The sequence below is a fragment of the Manis pentadactyla genome, chromosome X, assembly GCF_030020395.1.
Source record: "Manis pentadactyla isolate mManPen7 chromosome X, mManPen7.hap1, whole genome shotgun sequence".
NCBI lineage: Eukaryota > Metazoa > Chordata > Mammalia > Pholidota > Manidae > Manis > Manis pentadactyla.
Genome location: NC_080038.1, coordinates 106,036,010 through 106,056,461, shown reverse-complemented (window position 1 = coordinate 106,056,461; position 20,452 = coordinate 106,036,010). Strand labels below are relative to the sequence as shown.

General features: G+C 38.5%; 1 protein-coding gene across 8 annotated transcripts in view; it reads left to right on the top strand.

Annotated features, from left to right (window-relative positions):
* Positions 1–20,452, top strand: part of CHRDL1 (chordin like 1) — a 119,627-nt gene that overhangs the window by 19,176 nt on the left and 79,999 nt on the right. For all 8 annotated transcript variants that reach the window (XM_057495221.1, XM_057495220.1, XM_036912650.2 and 5 more), the window contains exons 3-4: positions 16,589–16,701; positions 19,289–19,382. In XM_057495221.1, the coding sequence (XP_057351204.1) occupies positions 16,589–16,701; positions 19,289–19,382 (207 nt within the window). The remainder of the gene's footprint in view (positions 1–16,588; positions 16,702–19,288; positions 19,383–20,452) is intronic.

The window sequence follows — 20,452 nt, the reverse complement described above, 5'->3', positions numbered from 1 at the left end:
CATTTCTCATATTTATTGATCAAATGGTTGTTAACAACAATAAAATTCAGTATAGGGGACTCAATGCACAATCATTAATCAACCCCAAGCCTAATTCTCAACAGTCTCCAATCTTCTGAAGCATAATGAACAAGTTCTTAGATGGTGAACAAATTCTTACATAGTGAATAATTTCTTACATGGTGAACAGGGCAAGGGCAATCATCACAGAAACTTTTGGTTTTGATCACGCATTATGAACTATAAACAATCAGGTCAAATATGAATATTCATTTGATTTTTATACTTGATTAATATGTGAATCCCACATTTCTCCCTTATTATTATTATTATTATTTTTTTTAAATAAAATGCTGAGGTGAAACCATTGTCTTTTTGAGGAGAATATTTCTAAATAACATTCAGGAAGAGATTATTGTAAAGGAGATCTTAAGTTCAAAACAAAGCTCAAGGAAATGCTAATTGCAAATGCTGATTAATTATCCTTACTGAAAACCCAATGCTGAGGAAGTGTTAAGATGAGTCACTCAAGTGAATGAGAAGCCAGGAAAGGGAAGATGGTGAAGCCCAGATGACTAGGCTTCCAATAAGGAGAAAGAAACAAAAGACAACAGTGAAGGAGAACAGAAAGCTGAAACAGTCTCACAGAAAAAGCCAAATGGATAGGCAACACTGCAGAGGTTATGTTGGAAAGAATGAATGGGAAGACAAAATATTTTCCATTGTCATAAGGAGAAGGCAATTAGAGAAAGTAAAGTATAGGCTTCATCAACATTAGTTTTCAAAATTCCCCTTACGAGAATCTAAAGAATGATAGGCAGGAGAGAAGATTTTATTTGCCCTTACAGAGGAAACCAATGTGTATGCAACTCCGTAAGATGAAATGAAAGCTCATAGTGATTGAGAACTAGTGCTTGACCTACTCTGTTCTAGATAGTGAGCTCTCTAGCCTTGTGTCTGGCAGGCCTTTTGTCTGTCATGCACTTTCTAGACCTGGAAATGTAGTAGGTTTCAATAAATATTTGCCTACTATATAACGTATTCCTAAGACAAGTTTTTATCTAAGTATGTTTCAGTGTCTTCCCTATCATAGGCCCTAAGTTCACTGGAAAAAAGCTTTTGAGGAAATGTAACAGAATAAGCATCTGAAGGGTGAAATTGGTAGTTGAGTTAAAAAATTAAACCAGATACTGTTCATATATTTGACAGATGAACAGCAGGATTCTGAATTGTAAAGGAAAAAAGTCTTTGCTGAGGTAGAAAAGTCTACTTCTCATGTTTGGGGAAGTTTTTGTTTTCATAAACAAAATTTGATGCTCAGAGACCCCTGGTCCCTAACAATATTAAACATCAGTTAACCAGAAATTGATGAATATCATTTCTGAATTTTTTGTTAAGTTTAGGTTTCCCCGCATTCTGTTTCTAACACAAAATCTGCCTGCTGTGTTACATAAATATGTTTATGATGTCCTGTACCATAAAGTAACTTATTTAGTATTTTTTGTTTAGTTTTGAAAATTTTATTGTAGTAAGTTCTTAAATTAAATATATTTTTGTAAAGAACTAGACATTTTATTAAATAAGTGTGATCTATAAGTTCTTTATGCAGAATGTTTTGAAGTATTATATTTAGTTTAAATGCACTACTGGTACTAATTAATATCAAAATATTTTGTTATACCATAAAAAAGTTGTACTTACGGAAATTTATATCAGAGTCAATATATAGAAAAAAGAAAGATCTAATGTCAACAATCTAAGCTTCACCTTAGAAGCTAGCAAAAGAAGAGTACATCAAGTCCAAAGTAAGTGGAAGAAATGAAATTTTTAAAAATTAAAGCAGAATCAATGAAAGTGAAACCAGGAAAATAATGGAGAAAAAACAGTGAAACCAAAAGCTGATTCTTTGAAGAGATCCATCAAATTAACCTCTAACCAGTTTAACTGAGAAAGAAAAAAAGAGAAGACTCAGGTTGTTAATCTCAGAAATGAAAGAAAGGTCATCACCACTGATCCCATGGAAGTAAAACAGATAATAAAAATATATTATGAACAACTCTGTCCACAAATTACAAAATATGGACCAATAACTTGGAAGATAGAACTTACCAAAACTCACACAAGAGATAGACAGTTTGAATAGGCTTATATCTATTAAAGTAATTGAACAGACGTAACTCTGGGGGGAAGATCCCAGGGCAAAATACCTTTGAAACTGAAATCAGTCAAAGGGAGAAATAAAGTGGGAGGAACCCATTTATTGCTTACATCCATTTATGCTCGCCCGTGTCTCTCACAACCCGACTGCAGAAGAACGGACCCCACTCAACCTCTCCAGTCCAGATATGCCCTCCTTGCCATTGTAATTAGCTATTGATATGGAGCTGGACTACTCCTTTCCACCCCTTGGAAACACCTATTGATCTAGAGATGCATTAAGGCCAGGCAAGAGATTCTGGAAATATTGCAGTTTTACCCCAATGGATAATTCATAACTTTCCAAAACATAAAGCGCTTGGCTGAGATGATAAACTGGTAAATTTTACCAAGCATTTGAGGAAGAAATAACACCAATACTGTATAGCCTGTTAAAGAAGATAGAAGCAGAAGGAACACTCCCTAATTAATTCTATGAAAGCAACATTACCCTAATACCAAAACCAGACAAAGACATTACAAGAAAGGAAAACTAAAGATCAATATGTCCCATGCAAAAATCCTCAACAAAATAATAGCAAGTTGAATCCAAAAATGTAGGAAAAATCCACAGACAAGCGTGATTTCCATGTATGCAATGCTCTTTCAACATTCAAAAATAAATTAATGTAATCCATTACATCAACAGGCTAAAGAAGAAAAATCACATGATCATATCAATAGATGCAGAAAAAGCATTTGACAAAATCCATCATTATCCAACAAACTAGGAATAGATGGTAATTTCAACTTCATAAAGAACATCTACAGAAATCTACAGCTAACATAATACTCAATGGAGAGAAACTAGATGCTTTCCCTTAAGATCACCAGCAAGGCAATGATGTCCCCTCTCACTACTCCAATTCAACATTGTACTTGAAGTTCTAGTTAATGTAATAAGCTGGGAAATGGAAAAAGGACACATAGATTTGGAAGGAAGAACTAAAACTTCCTTTGTTCACAGATGACATGAGTATCTATGTTAAAAAACAAAAACAAAGAATCAATAAAAAACCCTGCTGGAGTTGATAAGCAATTATAGCAAGGTTGAAGATACACATTAATATATAAAAGTCAATTGCTTTCCTATATGGCAGCAAGGAACAACTAGAATTTGTAATTAAAAACACAATGCCATTTATATTAGCACTAAAAGACCTGACATTCCTAGCATAAAAATCTAGCAAAATGTATATAAGAGCTATATGAGGAAGACTACAAACCTTTCAGGAAAGAAATTGAATAAATGGAAAGATATTTTATGTTCATGGATAAGAAGACACAATATTGTTAAGATTACCAGTTTTCCCAACTTGATCTGTAGATTGAATATAATAGCAATCAAAATTCCATCATTTTACTTTGTGGAAATTAACTAAAAGATTCTAAAGTTTATATGGAAAGGTGAAAGATCCAGAATTGCCAACACAATATTGAGAAAGAAAATAAAGTTGGAGGACTGACACTACCCACCTCCAAGACTTGCTATAAAACTTCAGTAATCGGGACAGTGTGGTGTTGTTGAAATAACAGATGGATCAGTGGAACGTAATAAAGAGTCCAGAAAGAGACCCACACAAATAAAGTCTACTGACCTTTGACAAAACGAGCAAAGACAGTTCTTTGGAAAAAGGATAATCTTTTTAACAAGTGATGCTGGAACAGATAGACATCAACTTGCAAGAAAATGAATGCAGACAGTGACCTTAAATCTTTCACAAAAAATAACTCAAAATGGATCAAAGGCCTAAATATAAATTTAAAAAGTATAAAACATGTAAAAGACAACAGGAGAAGAAAATCTGGGTGATCTTGGGTTTGGTAGTGAGTTTTTAACATCAAAAGCATGCTCCATGAAAGAAAAAAGTTGATAAATTTGATTTCATTAAAAGTAAAAAATTCTTCTCTGGCAAAGACACTGTTAAAAGAGTGAAAAGACAAGCCACAGACTGAGGAAAAATATTTGTAAAACACATATCTGAGGGAGGACTTGTGTCCAAAATATACAAAGAACTCTTAAATCTCAACAATAAGAAAATGAACAACCCAAACAATAAATGGGCAAAAGAGCTAAACAGACACCTCACAGAAGAAGATACAGATGGCAAATAAATATATGAAAAGATGCTTAACATCAGATATCATTAGGATATTGCAATTTAAATCAACAAATGAGAAGACACTATACACCTATTAGGATGGCTAATACCCAAAATACAGATACCACCAAATACTGGTGAGGATGTGGAACAACCAGAACTCTCCTTCATTGCTGGTGGGAATGCAAAATGTTTCAGTCACTTTGGAAGACAGTTTGGCAATTTCTTATAAAGCTAAACATAGCCTTACTATACAATCCAGCAGCCATACTCCTCTAAGTATTATCCAAATGAGCTGAAAACTTATGTCCATACAAAAACCTGCATACAAGGATTACAGCAACCTTATCCACAATTCCAACAATTGGAAGCAGCCAAGATGTCCTTCAGTAGGTAGATTTATAAACAAGCTGTACATCTATACAATGGAATATTATTTAATGATAAAATACCTGGTCCGTCAAGCTATAAAAAAACATGGAGGAACCTTAAATGCATATTGCTAACTGAAAGAAGCCAGTCTAAAAAGACTGCATGCACTATGATTCCAAGTATGTGACATCTTGAAAAGAGAAAGGTTTAGAGACAGTAAAATGCTTAAGAGTTTTCAGGAGTTCGGGGAACTGAACGTGGAAAGAGATGAATAGGCAGAGTAGAGGGGATATTTATGTCAGTGAAGTTATTCTATATGATGCTGTAATGGTGGATATGTCATATACTTGTCATAACACGTCAAACTATACAAAACAGAGTGAAGGCTCATGTAAACTATGTGCTTCAGTGAATATATCAATGTTGGTTCATTAATTATAACAAATGTACCACACCTAGTGCAAGATGTTAAGGGGAAAGTAGGGGTGGGGGCCACGAGGGGGTATATGGGAACTCTGTACCTTCTGAGTTGCTTCCAGGGTTTGCTGACTATGAATGGAGCCACCTTAAACTTTTATGTACAACTTTTTGTTTGAATATACATTCAAACTTAAAACTGCTCTAAAAAATAAAGTCTATTAATTTAAAAAAAGAAAAAAAAGACTGGAGGGATAGTACCCTAATACTGAAAGGGGTTATCTTCTGTTGGTGGAATTGTGAGTGATTTTTCTTTCCTCTATGTCTTTTTTATTGTTTTATTAAGGTATAATCTACATGCAACAATATTCACACTTTTTCTAGAGTAGTTTTATGAGCTTTGACGAAACATTTTGTTTTGTAGGCACTAGCATAATCAAGATATAAAATGGTTCCATCACCCCCAAAATTTACTCTGTGCCCTTTTGTAATAAAATCCTTCCTGCACCTCAGTCCTTGGCAGCTATGGATCTGTTTTCTGTTCCTATATTTTTGCACTTTCCAGAATGAAAATAATTGGAATCATATAGTATGGAGACTTCAAGTCTGGCTTTTTCCACTTAACACAATACCTTTGAAATTCATCCATATTTCTGTGTTATCAGTCTTTCATTTCTTTTTATTGCTCATATTCCATCGTTTGGATGTTTGTAAATTCATTAGTTGAAGGACATCTGAGTTGCTTCCAGGGTTTACTGACTATGAATGGAGCCACTTCAGACTTTTATGTGCAAGTTTTTGTTTAAATATACATTTTTATTTCACTTGAGAAAATACCTAGGAATAGGATTGTGGAGTTGTACAGAAAGTGTATTTTTAACTTTATAAGAAACTGCCAAGTTGTTTTCCAGAGTGGCTGTATTATTTTTCATTTCCACCAGCAAAATATGAGGATAGTTCCAGTTGCTTTGCATCCTCACCAGCACTTAGTATTGTCAACTTGTTTGAATTTAACCATTCTAATAGGTGGGTAGTGATACCTCATTGCACTTCCCAATGACTAATGATAATCTGTACAACTTCTCTGGTGAAGTGTCTATTAAAATTATATTCCCATCTTAAAAATTGGATTATTTCCTTATTCTTAAGTTTTGAGATTTCTTTATGTATTCTGGATAAATGTCCTTTATCAGAAATGTGATTTGCAAATAATTTCTCTCAGTCCATGGCTTTTCTTTTTATTCTCCTAGCACTGTTTTTCAAAAGCAGAAGCTCTTAATTTTGATAAAGTCCATTTTATATGGATTGTGCTTTTGGTGTCATATCTAAGAAATCTTTACCTAACCCAAGATCACAAATCAGTGTTTTCGTCTAGAAGTTTTAAAGTACTAGGGTTTACATTAAAGTCTATTGATGATCCGTCTTGAGTTAATTTTTGTATATGGTATGTTATATGGATTAAGGGTCATTTTCTATTATGTTTTGCATAGGACTAGACATATGTTTCAGCAGCATTTGTTGAAACGATTATTGTTTCTCCATTGACTGGCCTTTGCACTGTTGTTGAAAATCAATTGACCATATAAGTTTGGGTCTATTTTTTAACTCTTCATTCTATTCTGTTGATATTGTTGTCTGACCTTTTGGCAACTACATTGTCTTGAAAACTATGTTTTACATGAAGTCTTGAAATCACATAATGTGTGTCCTCCAACATCTTTCTTTTTCAAAATTGTTTTGGCTGTTCTACTTCCTTTGCCTTTCCACATACATTTTTGAATTAGATTACCAATTTTTACAAGCTGTTCTGCTCATGTTTGGATTTGAATTGCATTGAATCTGTAAATCGCTTTGGGGAGAATTGACATCTTAACAATATTGTGTCTTCAGTCCACAAACAAGATATGTCTCCAATTTTTTAGACTTTCTTTGATTTCTCTTATCAGTGTTTTGTAGTTTTCTGAGTGCAGATATTATACATATTTTGTTAGATTTATACCTCAGTATTTCCATGTTTTGGAGGACCTATTGCAAATGATTAAAATCTAACTTTTAAATAGATTTTTGGGATTTTTCTTTATAGACAATCATATCATCTATAAATAGAAACAGTTTTATGTTTTATTTTCCAATATGTATGCCTTTTACTTCTTTTCCTTTCCTGCTTTCACTGGCTGGAATTTCCAAGAGTGGTGGAGCAGACATCCTTGCCTGTATAATTACCAATCTTAGGGGAAAAACATTGTCTATTGCCATTAAGTATGATGTTAGCTGTAGGTTTCTTGTAGATATCCTTTATCAGGTAGAAGTAGGCCCCTTCCTAGTTTTTTGAGGGTTTTTGTCATGAATGGATATAGAATTTTGTCAAATACATTTTCTCTACCTATTGTAATAATTACATGGTTTTTCTTCTCCAGTTTGTTCATATGGTGAATTACATTGATCCAGTTGTGAATGTTCACTTAATCTTTAATTTCCAGGATAAATCCCACTTGCTCAAAAAGTATTATCTTTTTTTTATGTATTATTGGATTCAGTATCTACGTTCATGGAGAGATTGGTCTGTAGTTTTTTTTCTTGTCATATCTTTATCTGGTGCTTGGTATCAGTGTAATGCTTATTGAATCAAAGGTTCAGTTGGGAAGCACTGCCTCTTCTTCATTTTTGGCAGAATGCGTGATAGAATTCATCAGTGAAACCATCTGGCCCTGGAGTTTTCTTTGTGAGAAAGTTTTTAACTACAAAATAAATTTCTCTAAGAGATATAGGACTATTCAGGTTATCGATCTCTTCTCAAGGGAGCTTTGGTAATTTGTATCTTTCAAAGAATTCATCCATTTCATCTAAGTTGTTAAGTGGTATAAAGTTATTCATAGTAGTCCCTTCTTATCATTTTAATGTCTGTAGGATCTATAATGAAGAAGTGCTCTCTGTTGTCCCAAATATTGGTAACTTGCATCTTCTTTTTATCTTTGTTAGTCTTGCTAGAAGTTTATCAATTTTTTTGTTTTCTTTTTGGAATTTTCCTCACTTCTTTTTTTTTGGTATCATTAATCTATAATTACATGAGAAACATTATGTTTACTAGGCTCCCCCCTTCACCAAGTCCCCCCCACAAACCCCATTAGAGTCACTGTCCATCAGCGTAGTAGGATACTGTAGAGTCACCACTTGTCTTCTCTGTGTTGCACAGCCTTCCCCATGCCTCCCCCCAGATTATGCATGCTAATCATAATGCCCCCATTCTTTTTCCCCCCGCTTATCCCTCCCTTCCCACCCATCCTCCCCAGTCCCTTTCCCTTTGGTAACTGTTAGTCCATTCTTGAGTTCTGTGATTCTGCTGCTGTTTTGTTCCTTCAGTTTTTTCTTTGTTCTTATACTCCACATATGATTGAAATCATTTGGTACTTGTCTTTCTCCGCCTGGCTTATTTCACTGAGCATAATACCCTCTAGTTCCATCCATGTTGTTGCAAATGGTAGGACTTGTTTTCTTCTTATGGCTGAATAATATTCCATTTGTATATGTACCATTTCTTCTTTATCCATTCATCTACTGATGGACACTTAGGTTGCTTCCATATTTGACTATTGTAAATAGTGCTGTGATAAACATAGGTGTGCATATGTCTTTTTGAAACCGGACTCCTGCATTCTTAGGGAAAATTCCTAGGAGTGGAATTTCTGGGTCAAATGGTATTTCAATTTGAGTTTTTGAGGAACCTCCATACTGCTTTCCACAATCGTTGAACTAATTTACATTCCCACCAGCAGTGTAGGAGGGTTCCCCTTTCTCCACAACCTTGCCAACATTTGTTGTTTGTCTTTTGAATGACGGCGATCCTTACTGGTGTGAGGTGATATCTCATTGTGGTTTTAATTTGCATTTCTCTGATAACTAGTGATGTGGCACATCTTTTCATCTGTCTGTCGGCCATCTGAATTTCTTCTTTGGAGAACTGTCTGTTCATATTCTCTGCCCATTTTTTAATTGGATTATTTGCTTTTTGTTTGTTGAGGTGCGTGAGCTTTTATATATTTTGGTTGTCAACCCTTTGTCGGATCTGTCATTTATGAATATATTCTCCCATACTGTAGGATGCCTTTTTGTTCTATTGCTGGTGTCCTTTTCTGTACAGAAGCTTTTCAGCTTGATATAGTCCCACTTGTTAATTTTTGCTTTTGTTTCCCTTGCCTGGGGAGATATGTTCATGAATAAGTTGCTCATGTTATGTTCAAGAGATTTTTGCCTACATTTTTTTCTAAGAGTTTTCTGGTTTCATGACTTACATTCAGGTCTTGAATCCATTTCAAATTTACTTTTGTGTATATGGTTAGACAATGATCCAGTTTCATTCTCTTATGTGTAGCTGTCCAGTTTCGCAAACACCAGCTATTGAAGAGGCTGTCATTTTCCCATTGTATATCCATGGCTCCTTTATCATATATTAATTGACTGTATATGTTTGGGTTAATATCTGGACTCTCTATTCTATTCCGCTGGTCTATGGGTCTGTTCTTGTGCCAGTACCAAATTATCTTGATTACTGTGGCTTTGTAGTAGAGCTTGAAGATGGGAAGCGAGATCCCCCCTGCTTTATTCTTCCTTCTCAGGACTGCTTTGCCTATTTGGGGTCTTTTGTGGTTCCATATGAAATTTTAAACTATTTGTTCCAGTTCGTTGAAGAATGTTGTTGGTATTTTGATAGGGATTGTATTGAATCTGTAGATTGTTTTGGGCAGGATGGCCATTTTGACAATATTAATTCTTCCTAGCCAAGAGCATGGAATGAGTGTCCATTTGTTAGGGTCCTCTTTAATTTCTCTTAAGAGTGTCTTGTAGTTTTCAGGGTATAGGTATTTTCACTCCCTTGGTTTGGTTTATTCCGAGGTATTTTATTCTTTCTGATGCAATTGTGAATGGAATTGTTTTCCTGATTTCTCTTTCTGTTAGTTCATCATTAGTGTATAGGAAAGCAACAGATTTCTGGGTAATAATTTTGTATCCTGCAACTTTGCTTAATTCCAATATTAGTTCTAGTAGTTTTGGAGTGGAGTCTTTAGGGTTTTTTTTGTACAATATCATGTCATCTGCAAATAGTGACAGTTTGACATCTTTGTTACCAATCTGGATGCCTTTTATTTCTTTGTTTTGCGTGATTGCCGTGGCTAGGACCTCCAGTACTATGTTGAATAACAGTGGGGAGAGTGGGCATCCCTGTCTTTTTCCCAATCTTAGAGGAAAAGCTTTCAGCTTCTCACTGCTAAGTGTCATGTTGGCTGTGGGTTTGTCTTATATGGCCTTTATTATGTTGAGGTACTTGCCCTGTATGCCCATTTTATTGAGAGTTTTTATCATGAATGGATGTTGAATTTTGTCGAATACTTTTTCAGCGTCTATGGAGATAATCATGTGGTTTCTGTCCTTCTTTTTGTTGATGTGGTTGATGTTGATGGATTTTCAAATGTTGTACCACCCATCCTTGCATCCCTGAGATGAATCCCACTTGATCATGGTGTATGATCCTCTTGATGTATTTTTGAATTCAGTTTGCTAATATTTTGTTGAGTATTTTTGCATCTATGTTCATCAGGGATATTGGTCTGTAATTTTCTTTTTTTGTGGTGTCTTTGCCTGGTTTTGGTATTAGAGTGATGCTGGCTTCATAGAATGAATTTTGAAGTATTCCCTCTACTTCTATTTTTTGGAAAACTTTATGGAGGATGGGCATTATGTCTTCTATACATGTCTGATAAAATTCACCGGTGAATCCATCTGGCCCAGGGGTTTTGTTCTTGGGTAGTTTTTTGATTACCGATTCAATTTCTTTGCTGGTAATTGGTCTGTTTGGATTTTCTGTTTCTTCCTTGGTCAGTTTTGGAAGGTTGTATTTTTCTAGGAAGTTGTCCATTTCTTCTATGTTTTCCAGCTTGTTAGCATGTAGATTTTCATAGTATTCTCTAATAATTTTTTGTATTTCTGTGCAGTCTGTCGTGATTTTTCCTTTCTCATGTCTGAATCTGTTGATGTGTATATATTCTCTTTTTCTCTTAATAAGTCTGGCTAGGGGCTTATCTATTTTCTTTTTCTTTTCAAAGAATCAGCTCTTGGTTTCATTGATTTTTTCTATTGTTTTATTCTTCTCAATTTCATTTATTTCCTCTCTGATCTTTATTATGTTCCTCCTTCTGCTGACTTTGGACCTCATTTGTTCTTCTTTTTCTAGTTTCCATAACTGTGACTTTAGACTATTCATTTGGGATTGTTCTTCCTTCTTTAAATAGGCCTGGATGCTATACACTTTCTTCTTAGAACTGCCTTTGCTGCTTCCCACAGAAGTTGGGGCTTTATGCTGTTGTTGTCATTTGTCTCCATACATTGCTACATCTCTGTTTTAATTTGGTCATTGATCCATTGATTATTTAAAAGCATGTTGTTAAGCCTCCATGTGTTTGTGAGCCTTTTTGTTTTCTTTGTACAATTTTTTTTCTAGTTTTATGCCTTTGTGGTCTGAGAAGTTGGTTGGTAGAATTTCAATCTTTTTTAATTTACTGAGGCTCTTCTTGTGGCCTAGTATTGGTCTATTCTGGAAAATGTCCCATGTGCACTCAGTGCCTCTGTGTCCTTACTTATTTTCTGTCTGGTGGATCTGTCCTTTGGAGTGAGTGGTGTGTTTGAAATATCCTAGAATGAATATATTGCATTCTATTTCCTCCTTTAATTCTGTTAGTATTTGTTTCGAATATGTCGGTGCTCCTGTATTGGGTGCATATATATTTATAATGGTTATATCCTCTTATTGGACTGACCCTTTTATCATTATGTAATGTCCTTCTTTATCTCTTGTTACTTTCTTTGTTTTGAAGTCTATTTTTTCTGATACAAGTACTGCAACACCTGCTTTTTTCTCCCTATTGTTTGCATGAAATATCTTTTTCTATCCCTTGACTTTTAGTCTGTGCATTTCTTTGGGTTTGAGGTGAGTCTCTTGTAGGCAGCATATAGATAGGTCCTGCTTTTTTATCCATTCTGTTACTTTCTGTCTTTTGATTGGTTCTTTCAGTCCATTTACATTTAGGGTGATTATTGAAAGATATGTACTTATTGCCATTGTAGGCTTTAGATTCGTGGTTACCAGAGGTTCAAGGGTAGCTTCTTTACTATCTAGCCGTCTAATTTAACTCTCTTATTAAGCCATTATAAACACAGTGTGATGATTCTTTATTTCTCTCCCTTCTTATTCCTCCTCCTCCATTCTTTATATGTTAGGTGTTCTATTCTGTACTCTTTTGTGTTTCCTTTGACTGCTTTTGTGAGTAGTTGATTTTATTTTTTGCCTTTGGTTAGTATTTGGTTGTTCTGCTTTCTTTGCTGTGATTTTATTTTCTCTGGTGACATCTATTTAGCCTTAGGAGTGCTTCCATCTGGAGCAGTCCCTTTAAAGTATCCTGTAGAGGTGGTTTGTGGGAGGCAAAATTCCCTTAACTTTTGTTTGTCTGGGAATTGTTTAATCCCTCCTTCATATTTAAATGATAATCGTGCTAGATACAGTATTCTTAGTTCAAGGCCCTTTTGTTTCATTGTATGAAATATATCATGCCATTCTCTTCTGGCCTATAAGGTTTCTGTTGAGAAGTGTGATGACAGACTGATGGGTTTTCCTGGGTAGGTGACCTTTTTCCTCTCTCTGGCTGCCTTTAATACTCTGTCCTTGTCTTTGATCTTTGCCATTTTAATTATTATCCGTGTTGGTATTGTCCTCCTTGGGTCCCTTGTGTTGGGAGTTCTGTGTGCTTCCGTGGTTCTGAGAGACTATTTCCTCCCCCAGTTTGGGGAATTTTTCAGCAATTATTTCTTCAAAGACACTTTCTATCCCTTTATCTCTCTCTTCTTCTGCTGCTACTCCTATTATGCAAATATTGTTCCATTTGTATTGGTCACACAATTCTCTTAATATTCTTTCATTCCTGAAGATCCTTTTATCTCTCTCTGCCTCACATTTTCTGTATTCCTGTTCTCTGATTTCTATTCCATTATCAGCCTCTTGCACCTCATCCAGTCTGCTCTTAAGTCCTTCCAGACATTGTTTTATTTCTGTATTCTCCTTCCCTACGTGCTCATTTAGCTGTTGCATATTTCTCCGCAGGTCCATCAGCATGGTTATGACCTTTATTTTGAATTCTTTTTCAGCAAGAGTGGTTAAATCTATCTCCCCAGGCCCTCACTCGGGGTTTGTCTGAGTAATTCTGGACTGGGCCAAATTCTTCTGCCTTTTCATGGCGATAGAGGTAGCTGTAGGCAGGTTGCACGTGTGTCAGCTGGGAGAACAAAGTCCTTTCCTGTTTACTGGTTGCCTTGCCCTTGTCCGTTTCCTGTGTGTTGGTTACCCGCACTCTTGTAGCAGCGTCTGGATTAATCCCCTAAGCTGCCATGGGCAGGGTCGCCGTCAGGGTAGCCCAGAGCCCTGAGGGGCATGGCAGGCACGCCGGGTGTGCTCTCCTGTGAGAGCAGTGCACCTTCACGCCTTGCCCTGGTTTATTCTGCCTGTGCTGGGCAGCTACACACTGGCGCTGTCCTTTGGGTCTGGCCCTGGTGGCTGTGCACAGGGAGGAGATTCTGGGTGGCTTCTAGGGGCGCAGCCACTCCTGGGCTGCTCCGCCGCTGCAGCCACCATGCCACTGCCGCGGGTGTGCGCGGCTGCTCCTGGGCCGCCCCGCCACTGTCACTGTCTTGCGCGGCCACTCCCGGGTTGCCCCGCCACTGCCTCAGGCGCGCGCAGCTTCTCCCCGCCGCCGGCGCACGCTGCCACTCTCAGGCTACTGGGATGCTGCGGGGGCTGCGCCGTCTGGGGGAATGACTGGCAGGCTGTTTGTCACCATGTGAGGCTTCAGAACTGTGCTGCCTCCCAGGGGATTAGGGCACCTGGATTTCCCTGGGATTCCCAGCTGCTTGGCAGCGTGTGCTGGGATGATTCCATCCAGCTGTGAGGTCCCTGTCCCTTTAAGACTTTCAAAAAGCACTCGCTTTTCACTTGTCCCAGGGGAGCTGGTTGCGGAGATGCGCTCGCCGATTTTGCTTTTCCGTTTCTCTAATATCCAGCATACTGTGTATCTGCGCTCCCGGTACGGATTTCCAGGGCTGGTTATTTAACAGTCCTGCACTTCCACTCCCTCCCCACTCTGACTCCTTTCCTTCTGCTGGTGAGCTGGGGTTGGGGGCACGCTCAGGTCCCACCGGTATGCGGCTTGTATCTTACCCCCTTCGTGAGGCGCTGGGTTCTCGTAGGTGTAGATGTAGCCTGGCTGTTGTACTGTATCCATTGGTCTCTCTTTTAGGAATAGTTCTATTTGTTGTATTTTCAAAAATATATATGGTTTTGGGAGGAGACTTCCGCTGCCCTACTCACACCACCATCTTGGCTCCTCTCTTCAAAGTTTATCAATTTTATTGGTCATCTTAAAAACACAGGTTTTGATCTCATGGATTTTTTTCTATTGATTTTCTGTCTTCAGTTTAATTGATTTCTGTTCTTTATTACACCTTCCTTCTGTTCACTTTTGGTTTATTTTGCTGTATTTTTCTAGTTTCTTGAGCTGTTGATTTGAGACTTTTCCCCTTTTCTAATATAGGTACATAGTGATATAAATTAACTCTAAATACTTCTTCAGTTGAATCCCACCAACTTTGATATGCTGTGCTTTCGTTTCATTTAATACAAAGTACTTTCTAATGGTCGTTTTGGCTTTTTTCTTCAACCGACAGGCTATTTATAAATTGCCAGAATGTTCTTGTGCTGTAATTGTCTGTAATGTTTCTTCCCTCTCTATACATTTAGGTTTTTGTTTTGTTCTTTTTGTGTTTGTGAATGTTTTCTGATTTTATACATGGAGTATGCACTACTTTTCTAATTAGAAAATAATCAATTAATATACAGTAACACTCCATAAAGAGCTTCATTTAATCCTCCAACATCTGCTTGAGAAACATAGAATCCATATTTAACAGATGTTGAAAACTGAGATGGAGAGAGTTCAAATGCTTTGCTCAGTGCCACAAACTAAAGCTCGTTAGGATTAAAACCCAGATTTTCTGATTTCTGGTTCATCATTCTGAAGAATCTGGAAGTAAAGACTTGAAAAGTAAATCGGAGTTTATCTTATGAGTAGTTGGAAAGAATCAGTGGAACCGTTGAAGCAGGAGTGTCTTCCGACAATTATCTTGGTGTAATTTTAGTGTGAAGTTTTGGTTACTAGTGAGGTTGAACATCTTTTCTTGTTTATGGCCTTTTCCCATTTCTTCTTCTCTTAATAGCTATTCAGGACCTTAGATCATTTTTCCATTGGATTGGTTGGTCCTTTACTTATTCATTTAAATGACTTAAAAATATTAACAGATACCAATACTTTATTTGTTGAAATACCTTCTTCTGGAGTCTTGCTTGCCTACCTTTTCTTTATTGTTTCAGTTTTGATTAGGGAAAACTGTACTAGAGAATGAGGGAAACTAGTGTTTGCTATAGAGAAATCTTGATTTATTTTGACCTTGTGTAATGGGAAGCAGCAAATAGAAAAGGATGGGATTAGAAGACAAATCTCATGGTTTGAAAATTCATTTACCAATCATCTTTCAGTTGCTTATATTTGTTGGCCACAGTGTGCTAGGCCATGTGATAGAGTAGAAAATAAAAGTTGCTTACTTTTGAGGACCTACCCTGAAGGAGAAATAAGGCATGTAAAAGTAAGACAAGTAACATAGTATGTGCTTAAGTAACCATGGTACAAGATAAGCTATGACTATCAAAACTTCTATTCCAATAAAGGGAAGGAGCCTTTACTTTTAAGTTAATAGGGAACTGTGTATGTAAGAAGGCTATAGAATGAATGATAGCCAGGACTATGGGTATTTTTTGCTCACCATTTTACCTGCAGCACTTAGCATAGTGCCTGACAAAGAATAAGGACCCAGATATTTGTTTAATGATTGCATGATGTTAGCATGTGTGGGCAAAGCCTTTTATAGGGACCTAACATAATGTGTTCAGTCCATGACTCCTACATCACAATCCAGCATGTCTGGGAATGATAGATCAGCATTTCAGACATTACCTTGCATTTCTAAAGCAAGGGAGCACATCCTATTCCAAAAGGACACATGACACGCTTCCTTTTCTTACCATTGTAACAGAGCAGTAGTCAGGATTTTGGCTTCGCTTAGGCAATGCTGGGTTTGACTATCATGTCTGTTACTGGTTATATGACCCTTGATTTCTCTTATCTATAAAATGAGACTGACAATAGTGCCTACCTTGCTAGGCCATTGTCCGATGAAATGAGCAAAACATGTAAACCACTGAGCCCATAGAGGGGATTCTATAAATACTCCCTGTGCCTCTTCTCTTGATATGCATTAAAACAAATGGAGCCTGTGATTGCCTTTGTATTTTATGACTTGGTCTATGTTTTCTAACATGGAGGCATATTCTCCATCTCTTCCCCTCACAGATTCAGAGACGTATTGTGTGTTTCAAGACAAGAAGTACAGAGTGGGTGAGAGATGGCATCCTTACCTGGAACCTTATGGGTTGGTTTACTGTGTCAACTGCATCTGCTCGGAGGTACAATTGCTCATGGCATGTGATTTCCCAGTTTGTTCCTCAGCCTGCCGCGGTGCTTTCAGTGCCCAGATGGCCAGTAGGCACGGGTGATGAAAGCCAGGAAGGAGTTAAGAAGCAGATTGTAAGAAAAAGTATACATCTCCTGTCCTTTTTCTCTATTGCCTTTTGGCTTGATTTTCACGGGGCCTCTGAGTATTTGCTGAGAACAGATGCTTATGGTCTCTTAGGTGAATAATGTGGGACGTATTGGGAGAAGGTAGAATACTTTGATAGTGAAAACGGGGGAAATATAGCTCAATATAATGCCTGGCTTACAAGACAATTGTTTTTGAAAGCCATTTTGAAGGCTGGCCTTTTAGAGAAGAGAGGACAGAGCACATACCAGGTCATTGGCAGAGCACAGTTTAAAGTTGTCTTAGTCAGTAATTATAATTAGGATTGAGGATGTGAAACCTTGGCCTGTACCTGGAGAGGACTACAGTTCTCTTGGCTTGGCCTTGGCTCCTATCCAGTCACTCAGAGAGGCATTTGGACACTGTAAATGCCATCTTTACAGTAGACAAAGTGGGTAGTCTCATCTTTCCATGGCCCAGGACTGCAGCTGTGGTCTGTCTTTCTGAGCAAGCCTCTACTGTCATCTGCTAGGCCAGGGTTTCTCAGCCTCTGCACTGCTGACATTTGGGAACAGATAATTCCTTGCTGTAGGGGCTGCACCTTATAGGATTTTCAGCAGCATCCTGGCCTCTACCTCCTAGATGCCAACCATACAAGCCCAAATTGTGACAACCCAAAGTGCCACTAGACATGGCCAGAGTTGCTTGGGGAGCAAAATGAGCTCTGATGGAGAACCAATGTCCTGTCCAGTTGGGATGAGAGGCCTTGTACTAGGCCTTGAGAAGTGAGAACTCTGAACACATAGAAAGAATCTTCAAGACCAGCCTGTCACTTGAGACCTCGTGGAATCACTGCAATATGCCCAGGTGGAACAGAGGCAGCCACTTGCAAGGCCAATTCTTTTGCCATTTAAATCCAGAATATTAAGCCTGTGGAAACCTAACCTTCAGGCAGCATCCCGAGGTGTTAAGAGGCTGCAGGGCTCTAGAGTTTAAGACCAAACTTCCATTCCTGGCCCTGCCTGCTCTGAGCCATGTTACGGTGGACACCCTACCTAACCTCTCCGAGATTCCTTCAGCTTCTTTTTCTTTAAGATGGGATAATGCTGTTACCTATTTCTCAAGGTTGTGGTAAGGATTAAATTCACGAATCCATTTCAATCACTTAAAACAGTGCTTGGTCACAGTCAACATTCAAGAAATATTAACTGCTCTTGCCGTTATCATCATCATAACGATCATTATGGTGTTCATTACCTCTGTTCATCTGTTAGCTCTAGAACAGAATTCAGTACAAAGCATTAAGCAGGAATCAGTTTAGATCTCAGCCAGGAACGGTTGTTTCTGATGGGCTTTGGTGATTTCCCTTCAGGGTGATAGCACCTGTCTCAGAGGAGTGTGACCCTTAAGGAAGTTCTGCAGTGTTTCCAAATGTAACACTCCGAATGTTTATTGGAGAAGGTACATGAGAAAAGAAACAGGTTTGTAAGGTGGTTCTGATTTGGATAAAAGAAGTCTGCCCCTTTAAGTGGCTGGAGTAGGTACTTGATAGAGCCTCTTGGGATTGATTAACTGCCTGGTGTGGCATGACTGTGTCCTATTCTTGACCCAACACATTGGAAATGGACAGCTAACCCCTGGGGGCGGAAGCTTATCTGTCTGCAGGGCAGTGAAAATGTTAATATGGTCCCAAGGCCAACAGCTCATGTGCTAGGCATCTCTTCATCCTTTTCATCACCCTATTCCCTGACAAGAGCCTTGACAGATGCACATAACCCTTGCTTCAAATGAATTATGGATGGAAAATGTTAATGCAAAATTGATTTCCAAAGTCTTCCTTTGTTGTAACAATGGATGAGAGCTGTCAGAGCTGGGGATCTTGGCACTGTAAGTCAGGCAAGGACCCAGTCGCCCCACCCAGGCACACTGGGCAGTCAGTTCGATTCCAGACTCCAGCTTGTTCTCAGAAAAATTTGGGCTGGAAATGAGAAGAGGCATTCAGCCTACCAGACCAAGGCAGAGTTATATGGAATCCAGGATCCATGTGCTAGGGATATCGCCTTGCCCAGGGGTGGGTAGCGACTCAAGGACCCATTGCTCACCATCCCTTCCCTTTCCTTCCATGGCACTGGGTAGGTGATTATGAAATCAGACTAGGCTCTTGGAAAAGGCAGGCAGCTAGAGCTGGGGGATGGTAGAAATGCTACAGATCCAGGCCAGAAGAAGCATGAGGCTTTGAAAACTGGAGCAGTAATGATCCCAGCCTTAGAAAAATATGCCAGTAAGCTATCAAACAACCCAGCAGAGGTGCTAGTGATGAGAAGAAGAAAGAAAATGCTGATTTCATTCTGCTTCTTGGGAATGCATTATTCACTGTCTTGATGAGTCCCTACATGACTGTTTCCTGAGCTGACATGATCCCAGTGACCTTTGAAAGACATTAATTCTTTTTCTTGGTTGCACCTCTCTTTTAGAATGGCAATGTGCTTTGCAGCCGAGTCAGATGTCCAAGCCTTCATTGCCTCTCTCCTGTGCATATTCCTCATCTCTGTTGCCCTCGTTGCCCAGGTAAACCAGTTCACCTTTTTTTTGTCCCAGCTGTGGTTCTCCTTCCTCTTCCACCCAACCCACTCCATCTTCCTAATTCCCCAGAAGGGAAACTTCCAGACAGAAATAACAATAGGACACTTTTAGGCAGCCTGCACTGGCCCCTAAATACTCTTTATAGCCCAAGTGGGGCACATTCTAGGCTCTAATAAGTTATTGGGTACCCAGTAATAGATTTTCATTGGGCTTTTAATCATTTGAAGATGGATATCAATTGGGGGAAGGGAATTGTGGCCCAGAGATTTCTGCCGTAAACAGCCTCTTCCTGCCATGGGCACAGGGCACCAGGGGAGTTGTAGCAGCATGGCATGTGTCCTCTGCAATTAGTGCTGGAATTGCATCTGAGCATAGCTTCTAAATGACGAGGGGCTGTTCATAAATCATAGGAGCTGAACCAGTGAGGTTTATGACAGTATAAAGCTGCCTGCCTGCGTGCTGCATAGGCACCTCCTCCAGACTGCACAGTTATTATGTACACGTTGTTAAAAGCAAATCTAAGGGGGAAGTGGGCAGTGACTTTTTCACAAGGTTGTTAGGACGTCTACTTTCATGGTTTGCGGCTAAGGTGTTTGTCTGAGGCAGGGGCTCCCTCAATGACACTTTGTTCACATCTGACTGAGGCCTGGCCCCCACACCAGAGGCGTGCAAGCATGGAATGATTCACAGAATGCCTGTGGGCCCGACAGCAGTCTTAGGAAAAGCTAAGTGACAGTCTTGTGAGCTGGGCAGCAGCAGCTTTGTAGTCCTGTAAGTCAATTCTCTTTCCCCTTGGGACAGAGGTTCTTGGGTTGGGGTCTGTGGGTGGGCTTTACAGGGTCAGCAAACCCTTTAAAGTTGTTGGCAGTTTTTACCGTAACTATGTATATGTGTAAATTACTTTAGAGAGGATCCATAGCTTTATTGGTATTCCTGAAGGGGGCATACATGATCCTAAAGACATGAAGAGCCACTACTCTAGGGCATAAATGATGCTTTTGTAAGTAGTACAGAATTTCCAGAACTTGTAAGAGAGAAACCAAAAGTGTCAGGGC